The sequence below is a fragment of the Strix aluco genome, chromosome 8 (genome assembly GCF_031877795.1).
Source record: "Strix aluco isolate bStrAlu1 chromosome 8, bStrAlu1.hap1, whole genome shotgun sequence".
Taxonomy (NCBI): Eukaryota; Metazoa; Chordata; class Aves; order Strigiformes; family Strigidae; genus Strix; species Strix aluco.
The window spans coordinates 32,216,346-32,233,584 of record NC_133938.1 but is presented as its reverse complement, the minus strand read 5'-3'; the positions used below and the strand labels follow the sequence as shown (position 1 = coordinate 32,233,584).

Below are 17,239 nucleotides of genomic sequence, written 5' to 3'. Positions count from 1 at the left end.
TCAGTTGGATGAGAAATTTTGGTCAAAATGAAATAGAGATCATGGAGATGGGGCTTCTGAAAAAGTCACGATGGTAATAGATGGCATCAGCCCTCCTGACCTCACAAGTAGGTTCTGAAGGCAAAATTTGTAATTTTCTTATTCATCATGGGAAACCTGACTTTAGAGAGTTTGATCTCCTGGGATTTGGATGAGCGTAGATAAGCATTACTCTCACTAAGTGTTGGTTATACCTTAGTTCTCCTGACTTTTTTCCCTTTTAACCAAGTCTCTCTCAGTAGAAATCACTATGATGACTTGTTGTCTTTTTCTTTTCTATCTTTCTTTTAAAAAAATTGTTGTTCTGTAGCTGAGAGTTGTGTACTGGTTGTTCTCATATCTATTTGGCGGAAAGAATACTGATGACAGTTGTGCTGCTGTAGAGAGGTATACTTACATGAACCTATGATATGATCCCACATTTTCGTCAAAGAAGGTCTTACAGAGCCAAATCAAGGTGCTCATCAAGGAGACTAGTTCCCTTAATTCTACATTCAAAGTGCTTTGCTGAAAATTCTAATATATCCCTGTTTCTGAATTCATCATGCATAAGTGTGTGTATTTGTGTAATGCATTTCTAGCCTCAATTCAGTTTTTAAAATTATGTTTGTGTATTTTTCCAAACAGATGCCGGAGGAGCAGGCATTCTGTGTATTTGTGAAAATAATGTATGACTATGGCTTGAGGGACCTCTACAGAAATAACTTTGAAGATCTCCATTGCAAATTTTTCCAGCTGGAGAAGTTAATGCAGGTGGGGCCAGGGTAACAAATTCTTCTACTTTCATAAATGGAAATAATGGCACAAAGAAGAGATTGATGCTTTGCTTTGGACAATAAAACCCCTCTCCTTTTAGAGGTGGGGTGGAACCAAAGCAGAGAAGTTTAATATTGGGATCCAAACATCGCGAGTCAGATTTATTTCTAATTTCTTTTGTCTTTCATATACCAACCTTGCTGCTAATCTTTGTAACCAAGCAGAGTAGGTGTCTAGTTTTTTTCCTCTCTCTGTTTGCTTTCTCTCTTCCCTATTTTGTGGTGTTGGTTAGAGAGAATGTCTCTCTTCTATTAAGGCCAGAGTATCTTTTGGACTGCCACCATCAGTGTCCTACTTTCTATGAATTATGTTGATGGTTAAGAGGTCAGGAAAATCAGGACATCCTGACGCTTATGAAATACAAATCAAGTGTAGGTCATTTTGTAGCTTTTACTGTGTTTTCAATACGTTGCTCTTTTTTCAGACAGCATTATTTCATAGTCAGAGCAACTGAACATAAATAAATGGCTCCAAGTTTTACACATTGTTGCTCTGACTAATGAGTTACTAACAATTCATTAAGCTTTGACCTGCACTTCTATTAGCATAGCAAAAGCTAGCTACTGAAGTCAGTTGTCATAGGTGACCATATATACCTCTGAGAGATACATTAAAACCAAACAAAACAGACCACCATTAATTCAATAATCTTTTTTTTCAGATGTCAAACTGTGCGTGTTTCCTACTTGATGGAGTAGAATTGCTTACTAATTAACTTGATACTTCGGCATGCGGTCTTTTCAATATTTGCATATGTTAACAAATATTTTTACTTTATTAACTGAATATGAATATATCATCAGTGTACAGTAGGATTATCAGTGCTTATTTTGTGTTGCTTATATATGCTCCTAGTTACAGAAATTGTCTGATGGAGTTGTGGGCTTTGTTGCTTTCAAGGTCTGCAAGGTGATCTCCTTGTTCTAATATCCATTGGTTTTTATAGCAGAAGCATTTATAGCAAGACACAGTAAAGGAATAACTTAAAAATATACACTGTGCATGACGTAGATTTCACAACAACTGTTGCAAGATTTTGTAATTTCTCAGTATAATCTCAGTACATTACTTGATACTGTGATAGAATCCACAGTGGATATCTTACTAAAAACTGTAACCATGGGCACTGAAATTTATGAAGAAACATATTTTCATTGCTCAAAAGAAGCCAGGATTTCTCTTTGTTGTGTTTTCCAGTGTTTAGCAACCTGGTACTTACTGGCAGTGTACATGAAGAACTTGGATAAATGAGTAATACTGAAGCATTTATTTTTCCCTTTACTCTAGGAGCAGTTACCAGACTTGTATAGCCATTTCTCAGACCTCAATTTGGAAGCTCATATGTATGCATCCCAGTGGTTCCTCACTCTTTTTACTGCCAAGTTTCCACTCTGCATGGTCTTCCACATCATTGATTTACTACTTTGTGAGGTAAAAAAAAAAAAAAATCTTGAATCAGAAAGCCCTTCTTCCACTCCCAAATGTTTCTTCTTTTTTTTGTTTCATTTTGTTGGAGTCATTTACTGTTTAATTTCAAAATGTGTGTAACTAAATTATGTAGAAACCATGGTTATATTGAAAAGAAGATGTTCAGTGAAACGCTGGTTTGGTTTTAAAATTAGAATTGTGGATTGCCTCATTCTTTGCTAAAGGATCTAATTAGGGATATCTGATGCACACATCTGTTCTTCATTTAGTTTGTTAAATAATTTATTCAAAGTTAGGAATTCTAATTTCTTGAAGATACCTAGTAGTAAAAGCCTAGCAGGCTTTTAGAGGGAAAGCACTCCAAATTGTCTGATTCAGAGTGCCCAAAGACAGTGAGGGTATTACATGTTGCTTTGGTGGCCTGATATTAAACAAATAGTGAGAACTGCCAAACAGCACAGCTGAATGAAGCTCTTTCCTTTTGTTTTTTACCCTACTATTCCAACTAAGGAACACATTACTCCAGATACAAAACAATCTGTTTCTTTATTGCAGATATATCTGCACTTCCTTAAAAAAACCAGACAGAATAGATTGATAGTCTGGAATATTTATTTTGGTAAATACTAGTACTTCCTTTTGTCACCAGAAACTCAGAGCTTCCGTGGAATTAAAACTGTTTTTGAACCTGCCACTGATTTCCTCTCCGATTTAAATGGGTCACAAACATAAAAAAAGAAGAATAAATAAAGTAATTGAGAATTTTAAATGCAAAGGGCTTCATGAGTATGAAATACTGTTGGTTGTAGTTCACTCTGCTAATTTTTATTGTGAAGTATTTTACCTGCAAATTTTCAGGCTTGCTGCACACGCCTTGGTAGCATTCATTATTAAACAGTGTCCACCACTCTTAACTCAGTATTTTTTTCCTTAAGAGTATTGCTGCTTCTGCATATTGGTACTCAGTTGTCAAAAAGAGGCAGGTTAATACCACCAGGTATCCAAGTGAGTGCAAAAGTTATTAATGGTGAAGTGATTTCACATTTTCATAGAAATATCTGAGCTTTATTTCTTTCACAGTGTCTTGGTTATTTTAAGCAAGCAAATAGGAAAAGCAGAAAGGTTGCTAGTTTTTCTGCTCTTTGTCCTCCTCTTTGGTCGTGCAGTAGATAAATACAATCCCTTGATCACTTTGGAACTGTTAGTGAGTTAATATTCCAAATGAGCCTCTGGTGTGGATTTGATCATTCTTTGTCGGTTCAGTTTATTACTTCATTCTGATCTTAATGTACACCTGCGCTGAGAAATGACCATTTTAAGAGAGAGTTTGTCAAGAAGTACAACATATAATTTCATAGTGGTGATTATTGTGATAGCAGCATAGTTACATCCTGACTGAACCTCCTGCGCTCTTTATTATATTAAGCTTGATGATAAAATATGCTGAAGAAGTCTTCTAGTCATGGTGAATATAGATTCAATATTTAGAATGAAAAAAGAAACAGCTCTTAAAACATTTGCATTCATCTCACATCTGGCAGTGTTTATCTCGGCATGGCTGAAGGAATTACTCTGGGAAAGAAGGTGAAAGAATCCAAGGAGAAGAGCGCAACACTAGAGTCTGCTAGAAAAAGGGAAACTTGTTAGCATTTGTGGAGGGTAATCATGTAAAGCTAAAGAAGCCTCTTTTATGACAGCTAAAAATAAACCAGAAATGGTAAGAAAATTGATTTCAAGTGAGAAGATAAATACAGATATCTTGAGAAGCAGTGGGGCAGCGTGTAGACGACATACTGAGGCAACAGCGTAGACTATCAGAAAACTGCTCCTAAGATTCATGGGTCAACCAGTCTAAAGTAACAGGCACTTCTGAGAATTTGTGGGAGGGGCAGAGATTAAAATCATATCGAAATAAAAACCTAGTTGGCCCTCATCATAGAAGGGAAGTAAAATCTGAAGGCAGATGGCTGTAGACAGAATAAGAAAGAAACCATTCCTTAATGGAGGACTGAAATCATACTGTGAAGCTGTCTGTCCAGTCAGCCTCCAGAAGGAGTAATGGAGCAGTCAAAAACAATTTTTGTCTGCATTGAATTGTCCTTTACTTTATCTCTGAACAAACAGCATGCCTGTAATTCCAGCAACTGGAAGGAGAAAAAACAGTTGCAGTTGCTAATAGTGGAACATATTCTTCTGCAAAAAAAATCCTCAAAAAATCGAGAAGCCTTTGAAGTGAATTGTCTTGTGTTTTTAAAAACAAGCTTCCAGCCTTCTCATTAATTTGTCATAGATACAGATGAATTTTAAATACCCTTCAACTTCCTTCCTGACTGGGTTTTCTCTACATCCCTGTCCTGTCTGTTGCTGACAAAATGTTTACATCCTATGCAACTCTTATGAATGAAAAATATTGGGAAAATTAAAGCTGTTAAAGCCATTGCTGAATGGATGCTGCCAACTAGTCATTCCAAGGGACCCTCTTTGGACCCCATGCAAATACTTGAAGTATGGATGAAGAATTTGTGTCAACCAAGAGTTTTTGTATGGGCTTGGTTTTTTTTAGTTTTTCACTGTGGCTGGAAGAGTGAAATGGGTCTTTATAGATACTCTTTAACTCTCAATCCAGAGAGGAAGATACCTGTTGGAAATCCTGTGGTTTTGCACCTAGCCAGGGACACACGTGTCCTTCCCTTGCATGCACGATGGAACAGTAGCACGAGCTGGGGAGTGGACCTCCCGGGCAGGAGCATCTCCTATCAAAAAGTAGCTAAATTTATGATGGGAATTAAGTTTTATGGAGAAATTTTTAAAATCCCATCAAAGTGAGTGCCATTACAGTCAAGGTCTTTTCATCATTCTTGACAGAAAGAACAATTTTATTTAAATTCATATGAATTTGGGACTTGCCGTGGCCTCTATGTGACCAAATTCTTTTATCCTGTTGTCCTTCTAGGACTTTTTTTTTTTTTTTTTTTTTTCAAATTGTCTCCAGGCTGTTGAGGATGTGATTCAACCCCCAAATTACTTAAATTTTCAGTGGCCTTAGAATATTGCCTCAGTAACTCTGGGACAGAATCTGTCCCCCATCCTCATCTAGAAATAAAGTATTTTGGAATTCTTTGTCTTTCCTGTGACAAAAGCTTGAAGGAGATCTCGGGTTTGCAGGCAGTACTCCACAGTACCATGGTGGCTTGACTGCCTGTAATAGAAACCTGTTTGGTCCAGTTGAAAGTTTTCATGGGATTACAGCAAAGTGCATGTTTTTGAGTCTGGCTACACAGATAAATTTTAACATGTCAACATCAGCTGAAGATCTTTCTACAGCGTTCCATTTAGCTGCCCGTTTCAACTGCTTCATTTGTCTCTTCCCCTTTTGCTATTTCTGTTTGCATTGAATAACAACATTGTTGATGAAATTCAAAGTTGTATTTGGACTTGTCAGTCTTATCTATCAATATGACATTATGTTATTGAACACTTTGTGAACCTGCTCTGTTTTTGTTCAATTTTAAATTATTTATTTAAAGTCATGATCAGAAATAGCGGCTCATCTAGGTAGAGCACGTGTTGCTTAGGTAAAGCTGTCCCCGGTGCAACAACCGAACCTGGGTTATGCTACAGAATATCAAAGAATTGACGTTTAACTTCATTTTGCATTTTAAAATGTTCAATTTAAAATGAAAGTCTGTGTTTTAAAAGCACTAAATAAGTGACCTTAATTAGGCACTTAGAAAAAAACAAGCAGTTGGCAGACAATTTATAAGCATTTTTTAAAATGTCATGATGTTTTTCTGCTTAAAAAATAAAATACTTTAACCGTTATGATATATAGATTACTGCCACAACTAAAGGAGGTTCAGAGCTGACACTCTCATTCCATTATTAACTTAGAATTTTGAGACACTATTGGTAACCTCTGTTTTAAGTTGATCTGGCTATTTTTGTGTGCAGTTCTTGGGGATATAAAATACTTAAGAACTGTTCTTCTCTCCTTTTAAGGAGTATATAAAAAACCCTACTACATGCTGCCTTTTCTGGGCTGGTACAGATATTTGTATATTTTAGTGTCAGTAATTACATAGTCGTATTACAAAAATTGATAGTTTGACTACTAAGCTGCTGTTCTATGATCAAGACTGAATAGAAGGGGGTGCAACTGATTATCTATCAATTTTGATTATGAAATAATTTAAAGTTTTCTAATATAGCTGATAACAAAGTGAAACTATCTTTCACAGGACCCCACAGCAGCCCGGTGGAAGAAGTGGGAATTAAAAGCTAGATACTGTCATTCCTTGGCCTTTATTTATCAACTCTTGCTTTTAGAACTTTGTATAAAATGACTTTTATAATCAGTTTCGAGAAACTTATCTGTGGTAATGAAGCCTGATGGGTGTTTTTAGAAATCTTCTAAAATGTGAATGACTTGCTGCCAGTAAACGAGCACCTACTGATAGTAAAAATGTGGCGCCATGTTGTGTAGATGTGGTTCCTGGGAGCACTGCTTCATAAAGAAATAATGAAAATCTTAGAAGAATTATAACTATTGGCGCTTAAGATTTGATTTCTGTCTTGTGCATGTCTTGCTGAAGAATGGATGTGCCAGGAAACACTACGCCGTATGGTATCACTCAGACGATAAGACCAGTCGTCTCTGCGTGTTAATACTAACTGAGTAGTAGATACCATAATAGCCTGCTATTTTTTATCTGTCACTGTCAGATACTTCTGTGATGCCTTCAACAGAATTGAAAAAGAACAGATTAACATTTTAATTTATTAAACTTCCTCAGGAATTGAGTCGGGAACAAGCCCACTTCCTCTGTAAATCTGCACTCAGATGAAATGTGAGTTAAATAAAAGATTGTGTACAGTTGTTTATCTTTTGTAGATCTATAGGGGAAGAAAAATTGAACTTTTTGGAATTACCTGTTGTTGATACATTGTCTACATTTGTTAACCCTTCATTATGAATGTTTTAATAAATCTTGCAAAACAGCAGACTGGGCTTGCTAGAAATAAAATCTCTTTTAGTAACAGCATATTAAAAGCTAGGCTTAAATTGTAAGTAGGTATAGATCTGTGCTGAAACTGCCTGCGTTATTTCAGTACTATTTACAAAAATAATGTCAATGTCATACATGTGAGTTGGAAGAGGCTTCGGGGGGGTGGGGGTGGTGTGTGTTTGTTTTCCTTCTTATGAATAGAGGCGATTAGTCTTTGGCATTTAGACTGTGTCCTTCCTCCTGTCCATTGCTCTTTATGCCTGCTAGAGAGCTAAGTCTCCCTTCTGAAGTCTTTATCAGCCACTACCGTTTCATGTGAGGAGATTGGAAAGGATTTCTTTCTGAGACTGGTATAACTAGCTTTTAATTAATTTAAGAAGAAAGAGAATAGGTTGTCTCTCAGACTCCAGACGAAGACTAGAATTTGAACATACATGTCCAATGGTAATGCTGGTTTGCTACATTCAAGCATCTGTTGACATGTCAACCATTATAATCTTCTGTTGCAAAAACTTGAGGTCTGCAGTGGAGTTAGCTCAGGTTTTCTGGCCCTGAATGTTTTGCTTTTATGTATTTAGATGAGTCATTTAAATCCATGCTAAAAGTAATTTTAGCGTAATCTATCAGATAACTACAGCTGTATTCCACTGTGAGGGTTTATCAGTACTAGCACAGAAATTAAAGTAAAAAGAAAGCAAAAAGTGTGTTTCATGCATGAGGAACTTTTTAAACCTTTTGTATGTGTGTGTTCAAAACGTTCAGACCATAATGATAAAGAATTTAAAGTTCTTTTCAAAAGGAAGGTCATAAGAAGTATTAGGTGTTTGGATATAAAATTTGAATCAACAACAGAAATATTGGAGGTATGCAATACTGTGTCCTGTATTGCCACAGGGACAGGGGAACACAAAATGTTCTATTCACTTCTAAAGCTACACAGAATTTATAATAATTCAAGCTTGGACTGAGGAGAAGAGTATTTTAATAGAGTACATGTGAGAGGTTCTTGGGAGAGTCACAGGGTTTAACATAACCCTTTACACTATGTTGTCCAGCTGTTCCTGCGAGCATCCATAATTTATGTATCTTCCATTCATAGCTGCAGCTTGTTTATCCCCAAAATAACAAGGCTGGTGATAAATGCTCAGCATGAGCAAAAAAAGAACCAGTCGCACAACAATCTGCAATTCAAGATAACTTATGTAAACAGAAGATTCATCAACACCTTTTTGGTGATGTTTATAAATGTTGTGGTCCTAAAATGTTGAGGATGCTTCTGTTTCAGAAACTGTTCTAAGATACAGGTGAAAAGTTACCAAAGATGAGGGACCTATTTGAACGGCCTAGTTTGTGCCTCAGAGGGAAGAGACACCTAATGCCATGTCACAGTATGTCTCTGAATTACTTTCCCCATTGCTGCTGAAATATTTTAGCCACTTACTAGTTGATGTTCACTTGGTTGATTTTTCTAGGAATACAGTAAATTTCCATAATGCTTACTTAACACCAGTGCCATCTGCTGTATTTGAATAGCAGCATATTCTAAGCAGCCTTGGCAGTCCTCAAAAATGCTTCAGAAATAACTGAGGGAAAGTATCACAAATGGGAGAGTGATATTCCGTGAACAAATCCAGGAAGCTCGGCTAATTTGGGGACTGTTTTTAAAGAAGAGGGTAGTGCAGTCTGCCTGTGCCAAAACACTTCCCATTACTTCGTGCTTAGAATCTGAGGCCATACTGAATTTTCTAAGTACGTAAAATAAAAACGTGAACTTTGCGTTTGAGTGACTGTTGGAAAGGGAAAATGAATGTCAAGGTGTAGAGGGGCAAGGGCCAGGACTGTGTGGTGGCAGAGAAAGACAGAAGATGAACACCAGGAAGGAGATGAGACGGAGTGCAGGGAAGCAGGACATTGGTTTAACATGGGCATGCATTTTCCTTTGTGTTATGTGACCAAATGTAGAGGGGGAAGGAGGCACGGCTCTCTGTCGAGATGTTTTGAACCCCTCATCTTGGCTCCTCTCAAGAAAATTGGTGTCTGGATGATTCCTGCTCCTCTGAGCATGTCTGACAGCCATTCCCTGTTTCCATATGAGAGCTGGAGGACTTGTCTTATCTACAGAGATACGAGGGCTCGTTTTCTGTCCTGGTTATATGTATGTGATAAGGCCCTTGATGCCTAGTGTGGAAACGGGTCCCTTTCTTTGTCCCCATATTAATCAGGGTGGGAAGACGGAAAGGAATGTCAAAACCTCCGGTAATTTAAACCTCTGAAAACTAGAAAAGTAATGTTAGTGTATGGCTTGGTCAAGCAAATGGAGAAAGCATGCTGCCAGCCCATAACCAGCTGCCTGTGAATTAGGAACATGCCACTGCAGAAATACCCAGTGTTAGGGAGCAATTTGATATGTGGAAATGACTTAAAATTCTCTGGATGTAATTTTTATTCTTTGAAAACTGTCACAGAAGCTGGAGTGAAAAGTACTAATTTCATAGCACTCTTTACCTTCATTCAGCCATAGCAACATCTCAGCAGCAGATTACATGAAAATCACCCAAAACGTGTAAATATTCACTAGCACTCCCAAATCCCATTCATTTCTGTTAAAAGCAACCACCCAAACAAAATTTTGTGCAAAATCATACTAATACAGGTTCATGGTTGCCTGGTAGTATTTATCGTGTGCCTTTCATGCTGCAAAATACAGAAAAGTGGCACAATAAATACTCAATCCCATGGTGCCATTTTTACCATCTCCCTGGTACCTGCTTATTTAATAATTCAGTCAACTGGTCTGTGTATTATTCACAGCATTATAGTATCAGGATGGAGATTTCCATATTTTCTTCTTTCTTGTGTTATAGCATTTCCTATTGTGAGCTATTGTAGTAGGCAATGTATATGGAGTCACTGGGGGAAGCCCAGTCTGAGAGGCTGACCGTACTTCATTAGCAGTAAGATCTCCGTGCAATTCCTTTTTTCTACTTTTACTAATTTAAGTGTTTGGTAAGAAAGCTGTATACAAAGCTTGCTATTTTATGTTGTGCCTTATTTGAATGAGGGTTAACCTTTCTCTTCCTTAGTTGTCTTGTCATTGAACTAGAATGTACAAGCTATAGAACCTATATCCGACTAAAAGACATTAATTAACATGCATATCCCTGCAGAGTGTGTTCCAAGTCTGTGTTACTTACAAAGAGAAATTTGAGCTTCAGACCATATATTTATGTTGTCAGGAAAATAAATACATCTGTGACGTTCCTAAAGTTTATTGTGTGCTCTCAACATATTAGAGTTGCCAAACAAATATTTTACTGGAAGCAATCCAAAACATAAATAGAATTTTAATTCTGCTTTAGAGTTTGTAACCCCAATTACCCTCTGTAGCTCCTTTGAAAGAGTGTGCAACTGAACACATAATTATGACACACTTTTGAATTATGAAACAATGTCAGATTAACTTCAGTTGAATAGCTAATCTCTCTTTTAAAAAAGGAAAATTCAATTATTAGAAAGCTGGAATAGGTTAACTGGTTCTCCTGATGGCATGTCATGTGATGCTTGAGACTTCTCAGACCTTAAGGAGGTGCTCAGTTGGCTTTCACGTATATCTTCATTACATGGGGCTGAACTTTATAGAGTGTTGTCTCAGTATCTTCACTGGTTCCTCCTACATGTCATGCATATCTAGCAGCAAAGCCACAGATTAGGACACTAATACTAAATGAATTTTCCATGTATTTTTTGAGAGATTGACTTCCTTTTATTTGTGAAAACGATATAGAGGGCATTGCCCTGTAACCAGAGGAAGGTCTGTCAGGTGGTCTGGGTTGGAGAGGGAGAGATGCTGGTATTTAATATAGCCTAACTTCTCCCAAGGCTTCCGTCATCAGAGAAAAGCTTTAAAACAGGAGATAAATTCTGAAGTTGTCCCCTATGCAAATGTTGTCCGGATACTACATGATGAAATTGTTTGGCCTAACTCTTCTTCCAACTCCACGCTATGCTGTTGAGTAGTAAGTCTTAGTTTGCCCCCTTAACTCCCTTTTTTCTGGTCTCTGGGTCAAATGGATAGATATGCCTCCTCCCTCTAAGGGGAGCCATGAGCATCCTTTCTGTCACAGAGGTCTCACTGAATACAAACTGGATCCTACAAAATCAGATCTCTACCATTCTGATTGTTCTCTGCTCCCAATGTTCTTTTCAGGCCTTTTCAAAAGTCATCCTGTTTCTAAGTGCAGAGGGACTCAGAGTGAGAACTCATCAATAGTTCTTCTATCTGCAGAAGGAATCTTGGCTTCAGATGGGTTTAAGGGACCGTGAAACTCTCTCACTAGAAGGAGGTTAACATAATAAGATTTCCACTTATTTTAAGCCAGCTTTAATTTCAGTGCACATGTACCATTTCCAGTTGAAGTCTTTCATTTTTATAGTCTTACGAGATAGAGTTTCACTGTTTTGCCCATGGGAATGTTACCTACAATCTGTCAGAAATTATGGTCTTTTGACATATAATTCAAATAAGCGGATGCTTCTTTGAAGGGATTCTTAATGAGTTAAATGGTGACCTACCAGATGGTGAGTGTTCGTCCCAGCACTGTCATACCAGTAGGTATGAAGGGTTTTTCTGCAAAGCTATTCTCTTTCTCCTTGAGTAAGAGCTGTCCCATGGAAGTCTTTGTAAAGCAGAGATGGTTAGTGTGGCAGTCAGCAGGAGCCATAAGGAGGCTGTACGATAGCACAAACTTTAAAATTTTCCCTTTCCTGATAGTTATTTCACCATCTTGACTGCAGAATAGTCAAGAGTTGTCTGCTTTGAGATGGATTTGTTCCTTCTCCAAAACTCTCGAGCTTAATGAAATCTGTTAAAATGCTCTATGCCTCTGCTCAAGCTTAAGAGGGTTCTCAAATAACACCTGTTGGAAAAAAGAAGATAGTGTGCAGATGCCTAACTAGTCAGATAAGCCAGGCTGTCATAGAAACTGCTGGCCTTCTGCAAAAGGCTAGTTAAAAGCTCCCTGGAGGAGGATATCCACATGCCTCATTTCTGGGATCCTTGCCTGTGGGCTTAATGTCTGGGAGCTGTGCAGGCTGCACACTCCTCCTTCATTACTCACTAGCACCAAAACCTCTCAGGTTGAAAAACAAGAGAGTGGCCGCATAATTGAGAAGCTTTATGACATGATGATAAGCCTCTAACCATTCCTGTGCTCTTATAACAGTTCGTGTTTAGTAATAGTGTATATTTTTAGTTTTGACCATTGTATTAAAAACCACAAGTGTTCAGGTAATTATGAACAACTTAAACATTTGCAAATTTTTTAAATATTAAGACATGATCTGCATGATATTAAAGCATTTATTTCCAAATGCCTAGTTAAACATATGACCTTTGGTTTTAAAAAGTAATTATCCAAAGCTTATTTAATATGGGCTCCCTTCTCTTTCCCCCCGTGGATGATTTGTATGTACTTTCATGTTTCCATTATAAAATTGCTGGAGGGATATTGCTAGCAATGATTTATATGTCTGGTGCATATTGGTATTTTTGGTCCTTCTTCTAAAATAGATGGAGAAGTTTAAGCTGAATCTTATAAATCAGTGTGTGGTAAATGAAGTAGGATTTTAAATAAGAGATAGTGGAAAAATGAGCTGAGCCTTCTTTTTCATAATCATAATCATTAAACTTGGCTATGTCAGAATGTCTTGCATGCATTAGGAAAAAATAACTCAAGTATGTAGATCAGCGGTTATAAAATGTGTTGTTAGAAGGGGTGGGTAAGGCTCCACATTTGAAATCTAAAGCATCTTGCTGTACATCCAAACGTGAGCAGAAGCCTTGCTGTAGATTGCTAGATGCCACCTCCAATTCACTGAGCTGTCACAGGGTCTATTACATTCCTTAAGGTCCAGCAAGTCCAAGCTGGTCACAATGAAACTGCAGCAGTTGATGCCTCAGGTCTGAATATTGCCTTGGTTTAGGAGTTACCTCTCCCTTTGAGGAAAGATGAAGATGCGCATGTTTTCTGTTGCCAGGAGTAGTGGAGTGCTGCTCAGGACAGCTGTATATGAAGGTTTTAAGTCCTTTTGGTGTTCTGATTTTAGAGTGCTTGTGCATTGAGCAGGTTATCTCAAGTAACATGAGGGAGTCTGTGAGCTGCCCCCTGCCCAGTGAGGCTACTAGTAAAAGTGCCGGGGATCCTCAAGGCAGGAGGAAACCTCTTTCTGAGGCGTTTGCTCTCCATGTGAAGAGTGATCATATAAGAGGAGTATCAGGAGAGAGTTTGATTAGTTTGAATTCAGGAGCAATGTGAGTTTCAGGCAAGTCAAAAAAAAATATTTAGAAGATAAAGGAAAACTGATTTGGTTTTCTTTTTAGGGTTTTTTTGTAGTGTCAGAAAATACACAGGACACTTAATTGCTCAATAATCCCACAATTGCACGTAACAGCCCTAGTCAAAAATAACAAAATCAGATCAACCAGTTAATTGAAAAGAAAATAAAATGTTTGGAATGGCTTGTAGTTATGACTCTCATCTATAGCTTGCATGTTCATACCAAATCCTCTCTGTTAGGAAGTAAGAGTTGATAATGTCGTGACAGTGTGGAATGAATTGTTGACTTCAGATTGATATTTGGAATAAAACTGAGAGTACTATGAACTTAATTTACTGCTGCTGGTGCTCTAGTATTATCAGTGTCATAACTGAAATTCACAGCCAGACATTTTTTTCTATTAAATTAAAGTATAAAACCCAAAATAACTTCCGTTGTATTTAAAGTATTTGTTATTCTATGTGCAAGAAGTTTCCTATTAATGAAGCAAGGTTCAGTCCTGCTACAATTGTGACCTCTAGTGGAAAAAGTCAGTTTGTTGTTATAACGATTATGCATCAAATTGCAAATTAATTCCTTGCATGTTGCAATATTCGTTATGTCTAATGTCATAGCATTTCCAAGAGTCGTTAATGGTAAAATCCCTTCAAGGCACCATACTATGTAAGTATAGGCACCATGTAAAAAAAAAAATTTCTTCCCAAGAATGCCTCTGAAAAGTCTCTGCAGATTTTTATAAAAGCTGGTTTTCATAGAAATAAGGTCTCAGGCTTTCAGGAAGAGGTTTGGAAAAATATTCAATTGCAAAAGCAGGTATTCCTTGGAGAAGTTCCCTTATAAAAAGTCCTGTTGTTATTCCACAAGGATATGTATTGCAGTGACAGTATTTCTTGTGTACAAATCTGTTGAGATGTTTTTAGATATCATCTCTGAAAGAGATTATAAGAAAAGATTTATCATGCCGCTGAACAAGCAGGCAAGAAGATTTGTAAAATATAATAGGAAAACAGGCTGAACACAAAGTACATAGTCCAGCAAATGAGAATTTCATATGGTATTTTTCCTATTTGGATGAACACAAAGCTATTTATAATCTTAAATCAAGATAGGTAGGCTACAGACAGGAGAGTCTTTTCCATCAGCTGAGGCGATGTGTGCACTGTTAACAGGGCTGTTGTCTTGCGTGGCCTGGCCTGAGCTGCCCCTGGCTAGTTTTCCAAGCAGGACCCCAAGCATAGTTTCTGTTAGGAGCCTCATTCAGGGTATGTGCTCCCCTTCCCCCGGGGAAAATCTCAAGCTCTTGGTTGTCAAAACAAAGATGCTGAACAAAAGCAGAGGGCCATTTTTCTTATTTTTGTATACAACGTAAGTGGAAATGTAGCCTTTTTCACCCCTCTGTAGTCAGTCAGTGGACTGATTTTTACTTTCTTTGATTTTTAAATAATTGGACATCGTCATTGTATTTTTCACTGAATAGATTTCTGTACACTTTTATTTCCAGCTTTCACAAACCAGAAAGCGACTATTTGATAGAGACATCAGTTTGCTTACCTTCGAAATAGTTTTGGCTTTTGGCTAATAGCAGCAAAAAAGGTGTACTGTGTACTTATGGGGGTCTTTTTTGGTTTATGTTGGGCTTTTTTTACATTGAGCGTGAAAGATTGTACATGATTAATCATAGCTAAGCTCAGTTACTTGGCAAAAATCCAATCAACTAGAATATTTGTTACATTTTCTTGATGCCCTGCTTGTTACAATATTCTGCACTGTTCATGAAAACCAGCATTGGCAGGTACTGAAACGATGGAGGGGTATCCTGTCACATCCATAGCACCTGATGAATTGAACAGTGAGATTCCAAAAGCTCTGAAGAGCTGTCATCTTCGCCAGCCGGGAGTGTGGAAACTGCCTTGGGGCTTTAATGATGAACTTTGAAGTGTAGCAGGGAAAAGGGAAGCATTCCCTAGAGGTTTGCAGCATCTAGTTATGATGCTACATAATGCTAAGTAAAAGGGAAGAGAGATTTGTATGCTGGGAATGACTGAAGTCTTTTTCTTCTTATTTTCAGGGTATGAACATAATCTTCCATGTAGCCTTGGCTCTCTTAAAGGTAAGCCATTGATCAGAAGGGGTTTTTTTTATTATTTTATTAAACTGTATGGAATATTTTCTTAGCTTAAGATATCATTTCTAAGGGAACAATAATAGTGGGACTTCTGGAGGAGGGAACAGAGGAGAAATGTCATCCATTTGGGTAGAGACGTCTTCAGAATTGTACTTATGGTAGATCTGTTTTTATTAAACTTAATTGTCATAACGTTCCTGGAACAAGGAGTGCAGTCTAAGGATTTAAATGTCTTGTGTAATTACTATTAAGAAAACAATTCTGATTCATTTCTCAGTGTATTTATTTTGTGGCTGGGTTCTTTCATATAAATATTTAAGAAATGTGATTGAATATTATTTGGTATCAAATGTATTTGTAATGTCAAGAGAGGAGTGGAAGTCTTTTTATGGGGAATGTCTGTCTTCGCCTTGGACACAGAATTTACCTAAACAAACAAACAAATAAACCTGTAGGTAAAGCACTGGCCCTTTTGATGCCAGTGGGATTGCTCAAACTTAACTTACACCGACTTTCACAAGTTGGCACTAGTTCAAACCCAGGCACGTGGTGTGGAATTTGAAATGACACCTTTGAAATCAAATTATATTCCCATCGAATAATTTAGGCTAAAGCTCAGGGCAGAACAGCCTGTCACTTCTAACAACCCCTTAACATGGACACAGGCTAATATCATTTGGCTGTTGCTAGTCCTCCAGTGTGTTTTCCATAGCATTTACCTAGAAAGAGCAAACAGCTACTAGGTGAGTTATTCAGTGAAGAGTAAATCTCGGAGATTCAACTTCTGCAGCACAAAGTCCTGCAGCAAAAGTGCTCCACACCAGGTACATATATATGCTGCTGCTGTGAACAGAGCAATTGGAAATTTCAAAACACATGTACTTGAGGTAGGGTAGCTTGGGTGAAGTGCTACAGCGTAGCTATGAGATGGTACGTAGCATTACGGTAAGGAAATGTCCAAAATAACTTGTGTTTTACACAGTTAATGTGTCAAATGGTGTTGTGACTTTCTACAGAAGTATATGTATTAAATGAAGTCGCCTATAAACAGGAAATTTCTTTAACGTACGTTTCCAGGGAAGTGCTCCTACACAAATCTAAATTTGTAAAAAATGGGGGAGGGAAGTGTGTGCTCTTTTCTTCCTGTTTCATGTTTTATTTGCAACTATGGGGGCTTGTTAATTTTTTTTTTTTTTTTTAAATAAAGGAAAATCTAGTAGGCTATGGCATGATAGATAGTAAAGAAGTGACAGCAAGCACCGAACAGGTATGCTGCCGTAGTAGTAAGAACAGGTTCTGGAAAGGGGTAGATATATACCAGCTTATGAATCTTAAAACTGAAGAAGAGGAAAGAAAAGGAGGACTACTTGCACTGAGCTGAAAATGGCTGGCAAGGTGTTGAGGGAAGGAGAACTTTGTTCAATTTGGTTATGAAGGATGGCTTTGAGACCACACCCACAGGTCTGTTTTCCTTATGTTTCCTGCTGCT

The 17,239-nt window shown here is 37.6% G+C and overlaps 1 protein-coding gene across 13 annotated transcripts in view; it reads left to right on the top strand.

Moving 5' to 3' along the window:
* The window catches only part of RABGAP1L (RAB GTPase activating protein 1 like), a 263,781-nt gene that overhangs the window by 152,796 nt on the left and 93,746 nt on the right, over positions 1–17,239 (top strand). For 12 of the 13 annotated variants that reach the window (XR_012624184.1, XM_074833042.1, XM_074833037.1 and 9 more), the window contains 3 exons: positions 667–792; positions 2,143–2,286; positions 15,694–15,735. Coding sequence is in view for 12 of the 13 variants with exons in the window: in XM_074833042.1 (XP_074689143.1) it covers positions 667–792; positions 2,143–2,286; positions 15,694–15,735 (312 nt within the window). In the remaining variant the exon portion in view is untranslated. Of the gene's footprint in view, positions 1–666; positions 793–2,142; positions 2,287–6,775; positions 7,131–15,693; positions 15,736–17,239 lie in introns of those variants that run through there. The other variant, XM_074833051.1, reaches the window with a different exon arrangement.